A 17,263-nucleotide genomic window follows, 5' to 3' on the forward strand; every position below is an offset into this window, starting at 1 on the left:
GCAGCCTCCTCTGCCCCTGCCCTTCCTGCGAAGACTAATGCAGCTTTGGGGGAGGGTCTTGGATCTGAGCTCCTGAGGTTGGCACCCCCAGCCCTGCTTATTTTTCATTTTGAGACAGGCTGACACTAAGTTGTTAAGGATGGCCTCAACCTTGCAATCCTCCTGTCTCAGCCTCCCAACTCACTGGGATGACAGGCATGGCCACCGTGCCTGGCTCTGAGCTCATTTCCACATCTCTTCTAATGGTTGGGTTCTAGGTGGGGTTTAATGTGCACCATTTGAACCATGAGTCCCCTAAGTGTTCCTCATGAGTACAGTGTGTGAACCTGGGTGTCCCCTCCTCCCTGCACCTAGGCTCACCCAGCACCTGTGCCTCGGGCACTGGCACACAGCAGTGGCCCCTGTCTGTGGAGGAGCCAGTCTCTAGCTGCCCCTCAGTGGCTTCTCACATGAATCATTTTGGGAGTAAAGCAAGAAGCCTGTGGGCTCCAATGCAGCAGTTTTGAGTCTCCCAGGACCTCCACTCAAAGCCAGAGTGAGGACTTGGTTGAGCCCAGGGTCCCTCTCAGCACTGAGACATCTCAGAGCTGGGCGGGCAGTTCCTCCTGCTGAGCACTCCAGGCCATCAGCTCCCCAGGCTGACAGACACAGGTGCCCAGACACCACCCAGGATGCCCCGGGGGCAGGATCGTCCCAGCTGAGAGCCGCCCTAGTGAACCAAGTTTATTATGAAACTGTAAAGCACTTGTCCAGAGAGAGCCAGTTTCCTTCAAACCGGCCTCACTACAGGCACTTTCCCTTCCTCTGGGAATCAGCCCTGGACTGTCAACAGGAGGGAGAGAGGCAGGGGTCAGGCCACCTGCGGAGAAGGCAGCCCAGCAGAGCCTCCTGGTCATTAACCCAAATCCTCATAGAAGTCATTGATTTCCGCTTGGTACATCTTGGCCACCGCCACCCTCTTCAGTCTTTCCGTGATTCCTGTGACAGAGCAGAGGTATGAAGTGGACCTGCCCCTGGGAGGCCCCCACGCAGCAGGGCGAGCGGCTCCAGGGTGTAGAGGGCGGGTCCTGGGGAGCTGGAGGCTCTACTGGGAGCCATCGGAAGGGAACCGGGGGCAGGTGTGGGGACCCCACCCTGAGATCTGGAGCATTCTGACAAAAGTGTTCAAGGTCCTAGGGTGCAAATGACCCCTGGGGCACACTTCAAGGACAAAATCCAGACTCCATGGACACTCTCAGGTGGAGACTGCACCAAAAGTCTGGATCAGATGTGGACACATGCAGGGTGGGGTGCAGCGTTGGGGGCAGCGCCTCTTCCATTCCAGAGGAAGCCCTGGGGAAAGGAGCCTCCTCATCGCATCCCACACACGCACGGGGCTGGGGAGGTTTTGCTGGTCAAGGCCTATCCCCCATGTCTGAGGAGCTGGCAGGCCAGTGACCAACCAGGACCACGGCCCACCATCTGCTCACCGAGCTCCCCGCCACCCACGGAGAAGTCTGTGTCCAGTATGGCCCACTTGATGATCCTGGCACTCTCTGAGGGCGCCCCTGCATTCACAGCCTTAATCCCCTGGCTGATGAACTCCATGACAACGGGGTCGCGTTTGTGGAGGATGTCCGTCAGCCTGGTGGACTGGCTCTTGAGCTTCCGGCAGAAAGCCACGGCTTCGCTGGTCAGTGCTGTGCGGGGCTCTCCAGTCTCTGAGTTGATCTGGCACTGTGGAGGGGGCCGGGGTCAGGCTGCCCCCCAACCATCCACACCCACCACCACACCAGGCCAGGGGCTGGCCACCGTGGGTCACCGGTCACTAGACCGTCTGTCCTGTTCCACCCAGCCCATCCACTGCGACAGCACTCACTCCCAGACCCAGGTCCTGGCTGCCTCCAGGAGGAGGGAGGGGATGTCCCCTGTGTGCAGGGCTCCCCTCCTGGAGAGGGCGAGCCTGGCGTGGCTGGGATGCTGCTCTCCTGGGGAGTTCCTGTCCCTGTGGAGGCCAGCACCTCCGGTCCCCAGAGCCCACTCTCCCCTACAATCGGAGTGTGGCCGAGGTCCTGGACCAGGCATCCCTGAGCAGTGGCCCTCCACCCACTCTGAGAAAGGCCATAGGACAAACACCAGGCTCCGCTGCCCTCAGAGCCAGGGGGGCCCTCCGTGCTGGGGACTGACAAGTCACCCCCCCAGCTCTGAGCCTCGATTTCCTCTTCCTGCAACAGGACAGCAGTTCCCACCAACCAGCCGCCATCCCAGACTGTCCGAGGCACCTTCAGTGTGAGGAGGGCACACAGGTACGGGGCGTCCTGGCCCACCACCATGACGTGGCGCACGATGGGGATCTGCATCTTCACCCGCTCCTCGATGGGGCGGGGGTTGATCTTCTCCCCTGAGCTCAGGGTGATGAGGTCTACATGTGGGAGGGAGGAGGGTCAACTCTGAAAAGCCACATCCAGTCGGCCACCGTGGAGGCCAATGCAGCAGATCAGGTAGGAGACACCGTCCCACAGCAGCCCCGGCTTGCAGAACAGCAGCCCAGGCACACAAGGGGGGCCCTGCCTCCAAGCCCAGTATTGGCCCTAAGTGGCCTTGTGCTGTATGCCACCTGCACCACCATCCATGGCAGCCCCACAGGCCCAACCCTGCCTCACCCTTGACATTGCCCAAGACATAAAGGAAGCCATTAACGTCCAAGCAGCCCAGGTCCCTGGTGTTCATCCAGCCGTAGCAGTCCATCATCTTCTGGGTGCCCTCCTTGTCATTGAGATACCCCATGAAGATGTTCCGGCCCCAGATGCAGATGTTCCCAATGCACTTCTCGTTCTCCTTCTTCACCTTGGTGTGGGTGTTGGGGAGCCCCTTCCCACAGCTGGAGGGGAGGGGGGTGGTCAGACGCTGCCAGGTGCCACACCCTGTGCGCAGCCCCTTTTAAGGGTTCCTGGCTTCCTCTGGGACCTAGAGTCCCACAAGGCACAGAGCCAAGGTTGAAGGGAGACTGCCAGTGTGATCTCATGGCCCCCAGCCCAGGGGACACAGCAAGACGCCTCTAGGGCGGGCCAGCTGCTGCTGCGGGTTTCCATGCAGGAGAAGTAGGATCCAGAATACTGGGGCAGGAGGGGGCTCTCCTGCTGCTCAGCTGCTTGGAGACCTGGCCCTTCGCCTCCCCAAGCTCCAGGTTCCTACCAGGACATGCGGGCACCCCCATCCCTGCCCTGCTTTCTCCCAGGAGACCCAGCTGGACACTCAGCTGGGGCCAAGCAGTGGCCAGGTGCTCATCGCTGAGGCCCCAGCTGTGCCCTTTCTGGCAAAATTCACATGCTAAAACCCGGACTCCCCGGGGTGGTCCCTGCAGACGGGGTGGGAGGTGACTGGGTCAGATCAGGACTTGCGGGGCCCAAGGTGGGATTAGTGCCCTTATTAAAGAGGCTGCAGAGAACACTCCTGCTTGTTTTTTTTTTCTTTTTTGGTCACTTGAGGACACAGTGAGAGGCCTGCCACCTGCAAGCCAACGAGAAAAAATGTGAAGGTACGAAGGCTGAGGCGGCAGGGTGGGGGACAGCCAGCAGACCGCACTGCACCGCTCCAGGGGGACGGCCAGCAGGCTGCGCTGCACCCGCTCCAGGCCGAGCGCCAGAGCGTCCCCCTCCACTCGGACGGACGACTGAGGTCAGGACCTGCCACCCTCAGTGCCCTGCAGCTGGGAGGGCCCCTGTCAGCCACCCACCCAGAACGGGTCCTGCAGTATAGGGTTCTGCCCAGCCCAGGAGCTGCCATGAAACAACTACTGCCCAAATCCCCTGCTAAACCTCCCCCGTGAGCCCCTTTGGGACACTGAAGGTCCCGGTGCCTCCTGGTGTTCACATCCTTGTGAAACCCCTCCCCCATGGTGATAGGTCTGGTGTCTCCCATGGCTGGAGAGATGTGGCAGAACTGACCAAGTGCCACTTCTAAGGTCAGATCAAATATAAGACACATGCTTAAATTTGAATGTTAGGCAAATTTTGGTTTTAGTATAAGAATGGCCCATATAGTACATAGGATATACTAAAACAATGATTCACTGTTTATCTAAAGTGCAAACTTAACTGGATGTCCTGTTTTTTTGTTTTTTGTTTTTGCTAAATCTGGCCACTCTCAGAGCCCTAGTCCCAGAGGACATCATGCCTTTCACCTTGATCTCTTGCTCTGAGGTAAGTTGGCTGCCATGACAGGAGGAACCTCAAGCAGCCCTGGGGTGAGGGCCACATAGCAAAGGAACTAAGCCTCCTGATAAGAGCCAGCAAGAAGCTGGGTGGGGCCTCCAGCTTCAGCCTGCAAGGGAGTCATCTCAGCAGAGAACCCTCCAGCTCCAGTGGCCTTTGGGAGAGATGGCCCTGGCCAGCAGCCTGTCCCCAAACTCAGGACCTAGGAAACAGCTCCCAGATTCCTGACCCACAGGAACTATGAGATGTTGTCCTGGGTTACTGTGCTTGGAGGTCACTTTTAATAGCAGCTCATAGAGACACCAGTCAAAGATGACTATTTTTACCTTTAGTAAAAACAATAATAATGATTTTCAAATCAAAAACAAACCCAAAGGGCTTCGGGTCCGGACCCAGAAAGGGTACTGGTCATGTACTTCGGGACATATGTTCCTTAGATGGGAGGCTGGCTGGGGTGACAGCCATACTCGGGAACTGCACAAGCCCCGGGTGCATCCAGGTCCTCGCCAGAACCCACCTTGGCAGCCGGAAGGCCTGGTGGCTGGAGAGGGTGTGGATGCCCGTGCCCTCGGACAGGCCATAGAGCTCGAAGATGGGGATGTTCAGGCTGAGGAAGAAGTCCAGGGTGGCCATGGGGAGCCCCAGGCCAATGTTGAAGAACTGCTCGCAGTGACTCAGGCCCAGGAACTTCCTGGCTCTGTTGAACGTCAGCATCTTGGCCAAGCGGAAGCACAGCGGGGGATGGACCTGCCTTGAGAAGCACACCCACGGGAGCCTGGCGTGGCCTCGGCCGCCCACCCCACGTCCCTGCGGGTGCCCAGCCTCACTCAAACATCCTCTTCTTGTTGGTGTTGAGCCCCAGCTTCATGGCCCAGCAGTCCAGCTTCCGGCGGAAGGTGGAGGAGTCCAGCTGGCTGGTCTTGAGGTTGTCCAGCATCCTCTCCCAGATCCATGGGGTGCCGTAGAATGTGGTGGGCTGCACCTCCTGCAGCATGTCCATCAGGAAGCCCTGCATGGGACAGGATGGGGCGCCATGCTGGTTCCCCAACTGGACAGCACTGCCCACGTCCAGCCCTCCATCCACCCTAGGGCTACAGATTTGGAACTCTCGGCCTGAGGATGGTGGCTAGGAGCTGGGGTAGGGCTGGAAGGATATAGGGACAGAGTGGTGGCCACATCCAGAGCAGGAGTGGGCTCCAGAAGCATCTGCCCTGGCATAGGGATGGAGATGCAGCCAGGAGGGCTTGTGAAGGCCCAAGGCCGTCATAGGGAGGCAGTGAGGGCAGACGAGGGGGGGGGGGAGAAGGGGGAAGAGAAAGGGAGGGAGGGAGGGAAGGAAGGGGAAAGGAGGAGATGGAGAGAGTGAAGAGATAGAGGCAGGGAGGGAGAGAGAGAGAGAGAGACAGAGACATTCAGAGATGGTGCTAGGAAGAGAGACAGAAACAGAGAGGGAGGGAGAAAGACACAGAGCTCCAGACAGAGACGGGCACAGGGCTAGAGCAAGCCAAGAGGAGAGGGCCAGGCTGAGACGGGGAGAGACAAGCACGCGACACACAGAGCGAGGCCAGGGGAGGGTGGGGGCGGGGGCAGTGGAGGCGGGATAAACTGATTTTGCAACATTTTAAAGTCTTCTCTCTCTCTTTTTAAAAATAACTTTATTTAATTAATTAATTTATTTATTTTTATGTGGTGCTGAGGATTGAACCCAGGGCCTTGCACATGGGAGGCAAACGCTCTACCGCTGCTATACCCCCAAGCCCCTAAAGTCTTCTCTTACCAAGAAAGATTCTGCCATGACCTCAACCAGAATATTAGTAGAGAAGGATGGAGAGCAAGACACTGATTAAGATGAACCCAGGGTCACTGGCACCTGTGCAGGTCATTATGTATGTACTTTTAAAATATTGCTAGAAGAGCTGGGCACGGGGGCGTGTGCCTGCAATCTCAATGATTCTTGAGGCCGAGGCAGGAGGATCACAAGTTCGAGTCCACCCTCAGCACTTAGTGAGGTCCTAAGTAACTTAGCAAGACCCTGTCTCAAAAAATAAAAGGGTCTAGGGATGTGGCTCAGTGGTTGAGTGCCCCTGGGTTCAATCCCTGGTACAAAACCAAAAACAAACAAACAAAAAAATTGCCTAAGGATCCCAACACAAAAATGGTCAGTGCATAAGGCGGTACGAATGCTGATTGCCCTGATGGGATCCACGGATTGAATGGTCACGCTGAATCCAGAAACACTGACAACTGTGTATCATCTAAACGTTTTGTTTGTTTGGCCCCATAGATTGAACTCAGGGGCACTCAACCCCTGAACCACATCCCAGCCCTATTTTATATTTTATTTGGAGACAGGGTCTCACTGAGTTGCTTAGTGCCTCGCCATTGCTGAGGCTGGCTTTCAACTTGTGATCCTCCTGTCTCAGCCTCCCAAGCCACTGGGATTACAGGCGTGCACCACTGCACCTGGCTCTTTTAAAGGTTTTAAATTAATTCTTTAAAATTAATTACTCTTTAAATTTTAAAAGAAAATTGTCACACAGGGGCTGGGCGCCAAGTCTTGGGCTCCATCCCTAGCACACCCCCAGCAGGGCTCCATGACAATGAAAACGACATGAAATTCCAATGTTCATGTCCATAAAAACTTGCCTTTTTTCCCCTCAAGAAATTTGTGAAAACGTGTTCTTTCCCTAAGTCTACAAACACCATTAATTGATCTCTTGGCCCAGAAAGCTGAAATTGTCCACTCCTCGCTCCTTCCCTGGAGGTCTGCAGACAGTGGTCCCAGGGCAGTTAGTGTGACGCTTGATGGCAACGTGCACCTCTGTGTTCACACGGGCGCATCAGGAAGGGAGTCTCACCTCCTGTGCTGGGGACCTGCTGTGCTTTTGTTTTTAATAGTGTACAAAATTCACCATGTTAACCTGTTTTTCTTTTTCTTCTCCTTCTTTTTTTTTTTGAAATGGGGTTCTCAGCGTGCTGCCCAGGCTGGCCTTGAACTCCTGGGCTCAAGCAATCCTGCCTCAGCCTCCCGAGCAGCTGGGACCACACGCACTTGCCACCTCGCCCAGCCTCATTAACTAGGTCTAGGTTCAGTGGCAAAAGCACAGTCACATGCCCATGCAGCTGTCCCCACCATCCATCTCCAGAGTGATCTCATCTCCCCAAACTGCCCATTCACCACCACACCCCACCCCAGCCCCGGCTCCCACCGTGCTGCTTCCTGTCTGTGGATCTGGAGACTCCAGGGACCTCCTGTGGGTGGGTCCTGCAGGGTGAGTCCTTCTGTGACCGGTTCTCACTGAGCATACTGTCCTCAAGGTCTGCGCACACTGCACCAGGTGTCAGAATTCCCTTCCTTTTTTTTTTTTTTTTTTTTGGTACCAGGCACCAGGGATTGAACCCAGGGGCCCTTGCCCACTGAGCCATATCCCAGTCCCTTTTTTTTTTATATTTTATTTAGAGACAGGGTCTCCCTGAGTTGCTTAGGGCCTCACTAAGTTGCTGAGGCTGGCTTTGAACCTGCAACCCTCCTGCCTCAGCCTCCCGGGCCGCTGGGATGATGGGCCTGGCCATGGCACCCCACAGAATTCCCTTCCTTTCTAGGCTGCTGTTCTCGCGCGCGGTGGACCCCGCGGTGTGGCTCAGCTCACATGCCCAGAGCCCTGAGGGCGTGTCCACTCCACTCCTGGTGCTTCAGTCCAGCTGCCTGCACTTGCCCTTCTGGCCCAAGTGGTGGCCACATGTTGTCACGCTCAGTGACATTGGTTGACGTCTGCTCCACCCCCCGTGCCTTGCACACGGAAAAACTGAGGCCCAGAAAGGGGAAGGGCCAAGCCCGCACAGCCAGGGGGTGCAGGGTGAGGATTTCTGTTCTGGCCCGAGCCCCCCACCCAGGGAGCCCTCCCTAGCCACCGACCTCGAGGGAGGGAAGAAGCGGGAAGAGAAAGGGGGGAGAGAGGAGGCCACTCACCGCTCCAGGGGGACGTGGAATCATACCCACTCTCCCAGCCTCTGGTGGGGCAAAGTACAGTGTCCCCGCCACCAAGATGGCCACCCACATGTCGAAAATCTGGGCCTTGATGTAGCTGAGTGGCAAGTAGCTCACCAGGACCTCCTGCCCTTCCGGGGGACACTTATAACAGAGGCTCTGGACGGTGGCCGCCGTGGTCCAGGTGATCTGAAGGGCAACTGACTAGTCACCTGCAGGCTGTTTTAGTCTCAATCCCCAGGAGTAGCCACATGGCCAGCTGGGGACAGGCAGGTAGGTTCCAGCCCCCTCCAGGCAGATCACTCACATTGTCATGGCTGAGCATCACAATCTTTGAGAGGCTCGTGGACCCCATGCTGTAGACCAAGGTGCAACACTGGTTGGGTTTTTGGGAGTCGATGACCCTGTCAAGTTTCTCATCTGAGATGTCTCCTGCAAGGTTCAGGAACTCCTTCCACTGCAGAGAGGTCTGTGGGTTAGGCTCTTGGGGCCAGAGGCAGCCCCTGGAAGGAGTCTGTCTCCCACAGCCCAGTGTCCTCGGCCCCAGGCCAGAGGCTGGGGCTCTTGGTCCCTGGCCAGCTGTGGCTGCCTGCCCGCCCTCCCCGGCTGGGGCGTACTGAATATAGATTCTCCTGCTCCACTTGAAGCTCATCCTTGTACTGCACGATGCCCTTCAGATGCTTCAGGTAGCTCTGGATCTGGAAGGCACACTGCGCTCAGCAGGGCATGGAAGCAAGTAGCCCCCAGGCTCCTGCTGTCCGGGGCTTCTTCCAGAGGTGAAGAGGGGGTCCCCCATGTCCTTAATGTGGCAAAATAACGTGTGATCGTACCACCCTGAACCATTCTAAAGCAGACGAAGTCAGGAGCACATTCATAATGCTGTGTATATGACCTGGTTCCAGAACATTCCTTCATCCAAAAAGGAAACCCCATGCCCATTAGCAGTCATTCCCCTTCCTCAGCCCTGGTGACCACGAAGCCACCTTTCACATGGATCTGTATATCCTAGATGTTTCACATAAGTAAAGCCACACCCAGTGTCCTTCTGGTTCTGTTCTTGCTGAGTGCAAGGTCCTCAAGGTCCACCCGTGCTGCAATGTGTGTCAGAGCCTGTCCTCTCTCAGGGCTGAGTGGTACTCCAGGGTCTGGCTGGACACTCTGAATTTGTCCATTGATCTGTTGATGGACACTTGGGTTCCTTCCCCCTCCTGAATACTATGAATCATGCCACTGTGACTCGGGGTGGGTTCAGATCTCTCTTCAAGATCCTATTTTCCAATCTTTTGGGTGTATACCCAGAGCAGGGAGCAAGGTCTCAGAGCCCCTGCCTAAGAGCACCTCGCTGCCGCTCAGCCTCGCACTGTGGACAGTCAGGTCCCCCACCGTGGATTTGGTTGCATGATATCATTTAGGTGACAAATCTGCACAAGCAAATCCCTAAACACAAGGTGGATGGCTGGCTTCCAGGTCTGGGGAGTGACTGTCCCTTCAGGGCAGTGACAATGCTCTGGAACCAGAGGCAGTGACTACACTTATACAATGCCATGGTGAGTGGCACGTCATGTCCACTCATGGGACACACAGGGGACTCCCCTCATTACTGGGTGAGGCCCGTGCCTTTGCCTGCACTGTGCCCCCTGGTGTGCCTCCTGGTTTTCGCAGGCCAGAGTGTCACTAACCTGGGTGACTTTCTGCAGCTGCCTGTCATTGTCCACCACAAAGATGTCCATATCCGTGTTCTCAGCGATGACCTGGCAAGCTTTTGGGGAGGTGGTGGACAAGATGCCAACAGAGAAACCTCTGGAAGCAGAATCCAGGAGCTGAAGGCCTGCTGGGGAGTGCTCTGGAGAACTAGAAGGTTCTTGGGAGTCCCCGGTACCCCAACCACCATGATGTACCCTGAAGGTGGGACTCAAGGATGGCCCAAGCCTGGGCCTGTCCTTAAGGGATTCCCCCAGTGTTCGGGATTAGTGGAGGGAGGGCTCAGTGTGGGGGAATCCTGAGGACTGGGAGGTAGGGAAGGCTTCCTGGAGGAGGGGAGGGAGAGGGGCGTCACAGGCGGTGTGTGAGTTTGCTGGGGAGAGAGTGTCTGGAAGGTGAGCTGAGCTCCAGACTGGCACTTAGACAAATCCCACTGAGCACAGCCTAAGCTGGAGTGGAGGTCAGCTCTCCCTGTCCTGGGGACTCTGCCATGAGACCCCCACCATCTACAAGGGGGAGGGCTGGTGGCCTTCCTCCTTAATGGCTCAGGAGAGAGACCAGTACCCCTTACCCTGCCATGATGGCTCCGATGCTGGCGATGGCCCACTCCGCAGAGTTGAACCCCATGATCCCCACGCTGTGGAAGCGCTCCAGGCCCAGCTGGAGGAGGGACAGCTTGTCAGGCACAGATGGGCTTGGCTGTCACCACGCCCAACCTGCCCGGAAGCTTGGGAGCCCAGAATCTGGGGATCCCCACTCGGAGGAACATTGGTCCTTTTTTCCTAAGACAGCCTTCATGACAGACCAGCTTCCATATACTCATGGGGGTCATGACCAGGGTGATTCTGCCCCCTGGGACATTTGGTGACACCTGGAAGCATTTTTGGCTGTCACAACTTGCAGGAGGGAATACTGCCGGCCCAGACAAGTGTCCACCACAGAGCATGTTCTGGACCCAAAGCCCAGCAGCCCAGAGATTAAGGAAGCTCAAGAAGATACTGACAACATGCTCTGGCATTTTATGCTGAAAATCCTGTGGAGCCAGGCCACTCTGCGCTCTGCTCTTCTAACTTGACTGTGTCCACACACCACGCATCTTGGCCCTTCTCCTGGCCTTCAGCTATTTCCCTACGATGTCAAACGCAACTTCTCAGTGACACAGTGTCGTCATTTCAGTCTCCCCCCCCCCCAGGCTGAGGTTTTGGTGGCTCCCGGTTGTTAGGTTTGAATTGTTTTGACCTTCTCAGATAAAATGTTGGTGTGGATGGCCGGCGGTCAAGCTCTGCCTGCGCACATGACTGACAATCCAACAGGGCACACATGGGGCTCCACTCCCTGGCTGGGGACTGGGCAGGTGGTCCCATCGGACCTGGGCAGGGTCTCTCCTTTCCACCCCAGACTCCTGGATACAGCAGCCTGTCTTTGCTTCCTCGCCCAGACCCCACGCAGCACAGTGGCAATGCTGATGTCTCCCCGCCCATGCCTGCTCCCTCCTCTCACCCTTCCACAGTCTCATTCGACCTTGGCTCCATCTCCATGATGCGCAGGTGAGACGTCTTGGTCACTCTCAGTGCCTTTCATTGTCTGACACACCCAACCCACGGAAAATTCTGTTGGTTCCACCTTCAAATCTGATCACTCCTCCTGTCCTCCATCTCTGCCAAAGTATCTTCATCTCCACTTTGACTGCTTTCCCTGCGTTCCTCCCCACAGCCGCCAGAGCGGGTACAGTGGGCATCTGAGCCAAGTTCTGTCTCTTCTCTGCCCAAAGTCTCCCAGCCAGCCCTCCACAGCTTCCACCTCCTGGCGTTAAAGTCCAAGTCCTCTTTGTAGCCCACAAGGCCCCCAAGGACCAGCCCTACTCCCCCACCTGCCTCCCCTTTCCTCTGCTCCAACAGGGGCTCCTTGCTGAGCCTCCAACACGCCAGACACAGTTCTGCCTCAGGGCTTTTGCTCCTTCCTCCGTGGCTCTTTTCCCCAGTTCCTGTGGTCTTTGCTGAAATGTCACCTTCTGTCACCGAGACTCTCTCCATGGCCATCATATTTTAAAATTTCAACCACGTCCTTGGCGCTTTCTAATCCCTTTTCTGCCCCAGTTTCCTCTGGGTCACAGATCACTGTCACCTACTGCAGCTATTCATTGTGTTGAGTGGGCATCACTCGGGTCCCTTTCTTAACCTGAAAAACGGGTGTTCATACATCAACACACACCAGAAGGGAGCTGCGCCAGAGCAAGGCAGTCCCCACTTCTCATCCTCATGGGACAGACCAACTAAACACAAATGACCACAGGATCCGGCGGCCATGAGGGCTGGGCAGTGACAAAGGAACCATGTCGCAGAGGGCATAGGGAGGTGGGTTTTAAGAACAAGGACAGTCAGGAAAGACCTGAGAAGAGACCCAGTAACAACCATCCTCAGAATGACAGCTGATGGCAGTGCCAAGTCCAGTGTGTGGGGAGCTACCCAGGCGTGCAAGTCCAGCCCCCACCAAGAACTAGGTTCTGGAGTGTTTCATATATTTATACATGAAACATCAGTGTATATTAATCTAGTATACAAGAATCAAATGTATAATGTCAACATATAAACATATGATATATTGAATACATTAGACCTATTTAAGATATGTATTCATTTATTAAAAGAAAAATTCTGGTGGTTGTAGATGGACAGAATGCCTTTACTTTATTTGTTTATTTTTTATGTGGTGCTGAGAATCAAACCCAGTGCCTGACACATGCTAGGCAACTGCTCTACTACTGAGCCACAGCCACAGCCCATATTTAAAATATACTTATAAGTGGAATATATAAAACATTCATGTGTGTAAGATATATGCTATATATGCATAATACATAAACCATAGTATATTTTGCATATAATGTATATTAATACAGCTGGGCCTGGTGATACATGTCCATAATCCCAGCTACTTGGGAGGCTAAAGCAAACAGATTGTAAGTTTGAGGCCAGCCTGGACAACTTAATGAGACCCTGTCTTTTTTTTTTTAATTTTTAAATATTTTTAGTCATAGATGACACAATCCCTTTGTTTTATTTATTTATTTTTTTTATGTGGTGCTGAGAATCAAACCTATGCTAGGCAAGTGCTCTACCACTGAGCTATGACCCCAGCTCCAAGACCCTGTCTTAAAATGTAGAATGCTCCTGGGTTTGGGCATTCTACATCCCAGTACTGTTAAAAATAAATAAATAAGGGGCCTGGGTTGTGGCTCAATGGTAGAGCGCTTCCCTAGTATGCATGAGGCACTGGGTTTGACCCCTGGCAAGTGGAATATAAATGGAGTATAACTTCTCACTATTCTAGTTGTGGAGTTTATTTTTTGCATAAGATATAAAATGCATTTCATGTATGTATCACATAAAAACAAACAAATAAAATAAAGGTATTGTTTCCATCTACATCTAAAAATAATAAATAAATAAATAAATAAATATGCACACACATACACACAATACAAACACATAGAAATATACATATAGGGCGGGGGTTGTAGCTCAGTGGTAGATCACTTGCCTAGCATACATGAGGCACTGGGTTTGATTCTCAGCTCCACATATAAATAAAATAAAGGTACATTGACAACTAAAAAATATTTTAAAAAAGAAATATATGCATAATATATAAAACAAATATACACATATAATATATAAAACATGTATAAAATTATGTTCACATATGTAAATGTATAATAGACATATATACATATAAATATATAAATATCCATATTATATATCTACACATACAACATATGCACATTATTTTATGTATGATATATAAAACATGAAAACTTTTTATTTGTTCTAATTAGTTATACCTGAGTATAACTTCTTACTATTTTAGTTGTGGAGTTTATTTTTTGCATAAGATATAAAACGCATTTCATGTATGTATAACATAAAACATTTTATATGTAAATATATCTTGCATATATTTGTTTATTTTTTAATAGACAATCCCTGAGTTTCACATGGTTTCACATGGGGAAAACGAGGCACAGAGGGGCTAACGGGGACTAGGCCTGGAACCCAGATCCTAAGCCTTAGGCTCTCAATCCTGAGCTCTGAGGCGGCCTCGGAGCAGCACGCGGTGGAGAGAGACGCCGCGCAGGCGCGGGAGGGACGCAGCGGCGCGCAGGCGCAGGGGTTCGGTGCACAGGCGCAGCAGAGAGGCGGGCGGCGCGCAGGCGCGGCGCGGGACCTACCTTGAGGAAGGCCTTGGCGGCGCGCCGGCACTGTTCGTAGTACTCGATGTAGGTGAGCGTGTGCCAGCCGTTCCTGTGCTTGGAGCCCAGCGCGATGTAGTCGGCGTACTTGATGGCCGTGTCCATGACCATGTCGTGCACGGTGAGCGGCGCCTCATAGTCCAGCGAGTTCTTCTCCAGCCGCAGCTGCACCTGGCCGTGGCGCTCCCAGGTCCAGTAGTTTTGGCCTGCGGGCGGGCCAAGGTGTGTCCTGGGCCCCCAGTGGCGAGCAGAGATCGCGGGTCGGAGGGGGGGGGAGGGCAGCCGATGGGGCCTGGACAGGAAAGGCAGGGGCGCACGGGGAGGCAGGAGAGGGCAGGGCGGCGGGGTGGGCAGACGCCCTGGCCCGAGGGCAGAGCCCAGGGGGAAGCCGCCTGAGGCCCGTAGGCCCTCCCTTGGGCTCCAGGCGGCGGGACTGCCACGCTTCCCCTCCCGGGCAGCCTTCTTGGAGGCACGGTCAGCAACCCCAGGGCGCCAGCGCTGCGAAGGCCTCCCCTCGCCCGGGGTTCCGAGCCCCAACCTTTGTTTTTACTTTCTGGGTGGAGAGGGTGCTTCTGTGCTGCCCTGTGACTCTTGCGGGAGGACATGGTGTGCAGAGCGCCTCTGTCTCCCATCCCAGGGTCTCAGGGGGCGTCTTGGCTGCTGGGCCTGGGCAGACACACACACAGGCATTCACAGGGCCCGCCCAGAGGCCCAGCGCTCACCTGGTCATGGGGCGGCCAGGGAAGGCTTCCCTCCGGAGTGGGTGGGAGCTGGCCCAGGAAAGCTGCAGCGGGAGCCTTTTGAAGAGGGGACGCCTCATGAAGGTCCTTGGGGCTGGCATGGGGGGAGAAGGGGGCTCACCTTAGTGAAAAGCCATTTTCTAGTTCTGTGACCACCCCCCACTCACTGGGCTGCCTGGGCCATCCTGGGAGCAGCAGGGATCCACATGGCCCCCAAGCCCTGCTTCCCACCCACAACACATTTTCACCCCTCTCTGCCATTGGCAGGGTCGTGCTTACTCCTGTATCCACCTTCTTTTCGTCAGCTTTGCACCCTCCCGACTCTAGCCACAGGACGACAAGCAGTGTCCAGACTGGATGTCTAGAACATTGCTATTGATGGCCAACCCTTGTGACATCACTTGGTTCTATGGCCCAAGGCCATGATGGCAACCTGGATCACTGTCCCTTTACAGAGACTAGTCTTGGAGGACAAAGAGAGGTTCACTGTAAGAGGACTTCTACCATGATCCCTAGGCAAAGATCCCCAAGGGGATGGTGCCCAGGGAGGAGCTGGGGGCAGGGTCTTGGGCTTAGGTCTGGCAGCTGGAGGGAATGGAGTCGCTGCTGTTCACTGTTTGAGTGAAAAGGTTCACAAGGAGCCTGGGGAGGAATGAAAGGAGGAAGCCAGTGAGCAAGTGTGGCATCCCAGAGGCCAAGCAGAGAGCCCTGGACCCCATGAGGCCCAGCCTGACAAGGCCTTGGAGCCCCTGAACTAGTTTGTCCACCAGGTGGGTCCGTACTTAGAATAACAGGCTCCTAAAGTGTGTTCAGTTAGTTTGCAAATATTGGTGGAGGTTGTTGAGCCTGGCAAACTGAGAAGTCACTTAAAAGCCTGCCTGGTTCTTAGCAGAGGATGGCCATCTTATCCCGCAGTTCCACCGCTGGAGTGTGGCCAGGAGGACCAGAGCAGAGGCTTGGAGGGAGCTGTACACTCACGTTGGTGGTTGGTGGCCACTGCTACAGGGAAAGATGAGTGAGCTGTGTTAGGACAGGAAGGACATTCTGACATCTGCTGCAGCGTGGCTGACCTTGAGGACATTGTGGAGTGAAGTAAGCCAGTCACAGAGAGAGAGATATTCTGACCCCACTCAGGAAGTTTAAAGTGGCCTGTCTCCAAAGAAAGAAAGCGGCGTGGTGGATTCCAGGCCGGGAGAAGTGTTGTCAGTGGGGTCAGTGTTGAGTGGGGCAGAGTTAGTTGGGAAAGATGAGAAAGTTCTGGAGATGGGTGGTGAGGATGGCTGCACAACCAGGAGAGTGTATTTAGTACCACTGAACTGTACACTTACAAAATGGTTAAAATGATACAAAATAATGATAAAAATACATAAATGATAAAAAATACATAAAAAGAATTTTACATATATTTTACAATTAAAAAATAAATTCAAAAGGCATTTCTGAAATAAGTGGCTTCTTGTCTACGGCCATACCACCCTGAACGCGCCCGATCTCGTCTGAAATAAGTGGCTTCTTGTCATTTCTCAAAGAATAGCTGTGAAATGATCAAGGCCACAGCAAGAGTTGTTGCAGGAAACGTGTGGATCCCTCTACTGATGTGGACCTTTTTTTTCCCCCTTCGACAATGTAATTGGCCATTTGTATTTTCTTGAGGAATCAAGATTGAAAAGGAAGCAAAAATTGTTTGCGGATATGCTCATCTTTGTAAAAGCCTCTGCATTTTGAGAAGTAGATCAGTGCGTGTTGCAGGCGTAATCATAGAAGTACCAATAGCTTTCTCATGTGCCAGCACAACCACCCAGGAATCTCCAAAAGAAGGAAAACCTCAGCTGTAACAGACAAACAGTAGCCAGAATTAAGTTGACCAAAAATTGTACAGGATAATTATGGATAAAATGCTAAAAGTTTGGAAAAGATACCATATTAATGAATGTAACAAATGGGAAAACTCAATATTCTTCAGATTAATCAATACATATGGATTTTTTGTTTTGTTTTTGGCAGTGCTGGGGATCAAACCCAGGGCCTGTGCATGCTAGGAAAGAACAGCACCTCTACATTCCTAGTGCCCCCCAAATACATTGTCAGGAAAGAATTCAAGAATTTTTTTAAAAAATTTTTTAGTTGTAGGTGAACACACAATATATTTATTTTTATGTGGTGCTGACGTTTGAACCCAGTGCCTCACACATGAGTCAAGTGCTTTACCACTGAGCTACAGCCCCAGTCCAAGAATTCAAGAATTTTTATGAAACTTGACAAATTGGTTTCAAAGCTACAAAAAAAAAAAAAAGATTTAACCCAAATCAAACTATATTATAAAACTAGCAACTAAAAAAGCACAAGGGATTTTGTTACAATGCATAAGGAGCCCTTACAACTGAAAAAATTA

At 53.3% G+C, this 17,263-nt stretch overlaps 1 protein-coding gene across 1 annotated transcript; it reads right to left on the minus strand.

The window, feature by feature from the left end:
• Positions 1-895: 895 nt before the first annotated feature.
• Positions 896-14,861, minus strand: Acsbg2 (acyl-CoA synthetase bubblegum family member 2). Its single transcript, XM_071605371.1, has 13 exons — positions 14,854-14,861; positions 14,111-14,360; positions 10,454-10,542; positions 9,861-9,981; positions 8,799-8,879; positions 8,489-8,638; positions 8,164-8,370; positions 5,021-5,202; positions 4,711-4,944; positions 2,643-2,860; positions 2,262-2,401; positions 1,470-1,716; positions 896-978 (listed from the first exon to the last, which is right to left on the minus strand). The coding sequence occupies exons 1-13, from the start codon at positions 14,859-14,861 to the stop codon at positions 896-898; spliced, it is 2,010 nt and encodes a 669-aa protein (XP_071461472.1).
• Between the last annotated feature and the right edge of the window lie 2,402 nt (positions 14,862-17,263).

This window comes from Marmota flaviventris, chromosome 1, assembly GCF_047511675.1.
Source record: "Marmota flaviventris isolate mMarFla1 chromosome 1, mMarFla1.hap1, whole genome shotgun sequence".
NCBI lineage: Eukaryota > Metazoa > Chordata > Mammalia > Rodentia > Sciuridae > Marmota > Marmota flaviventris.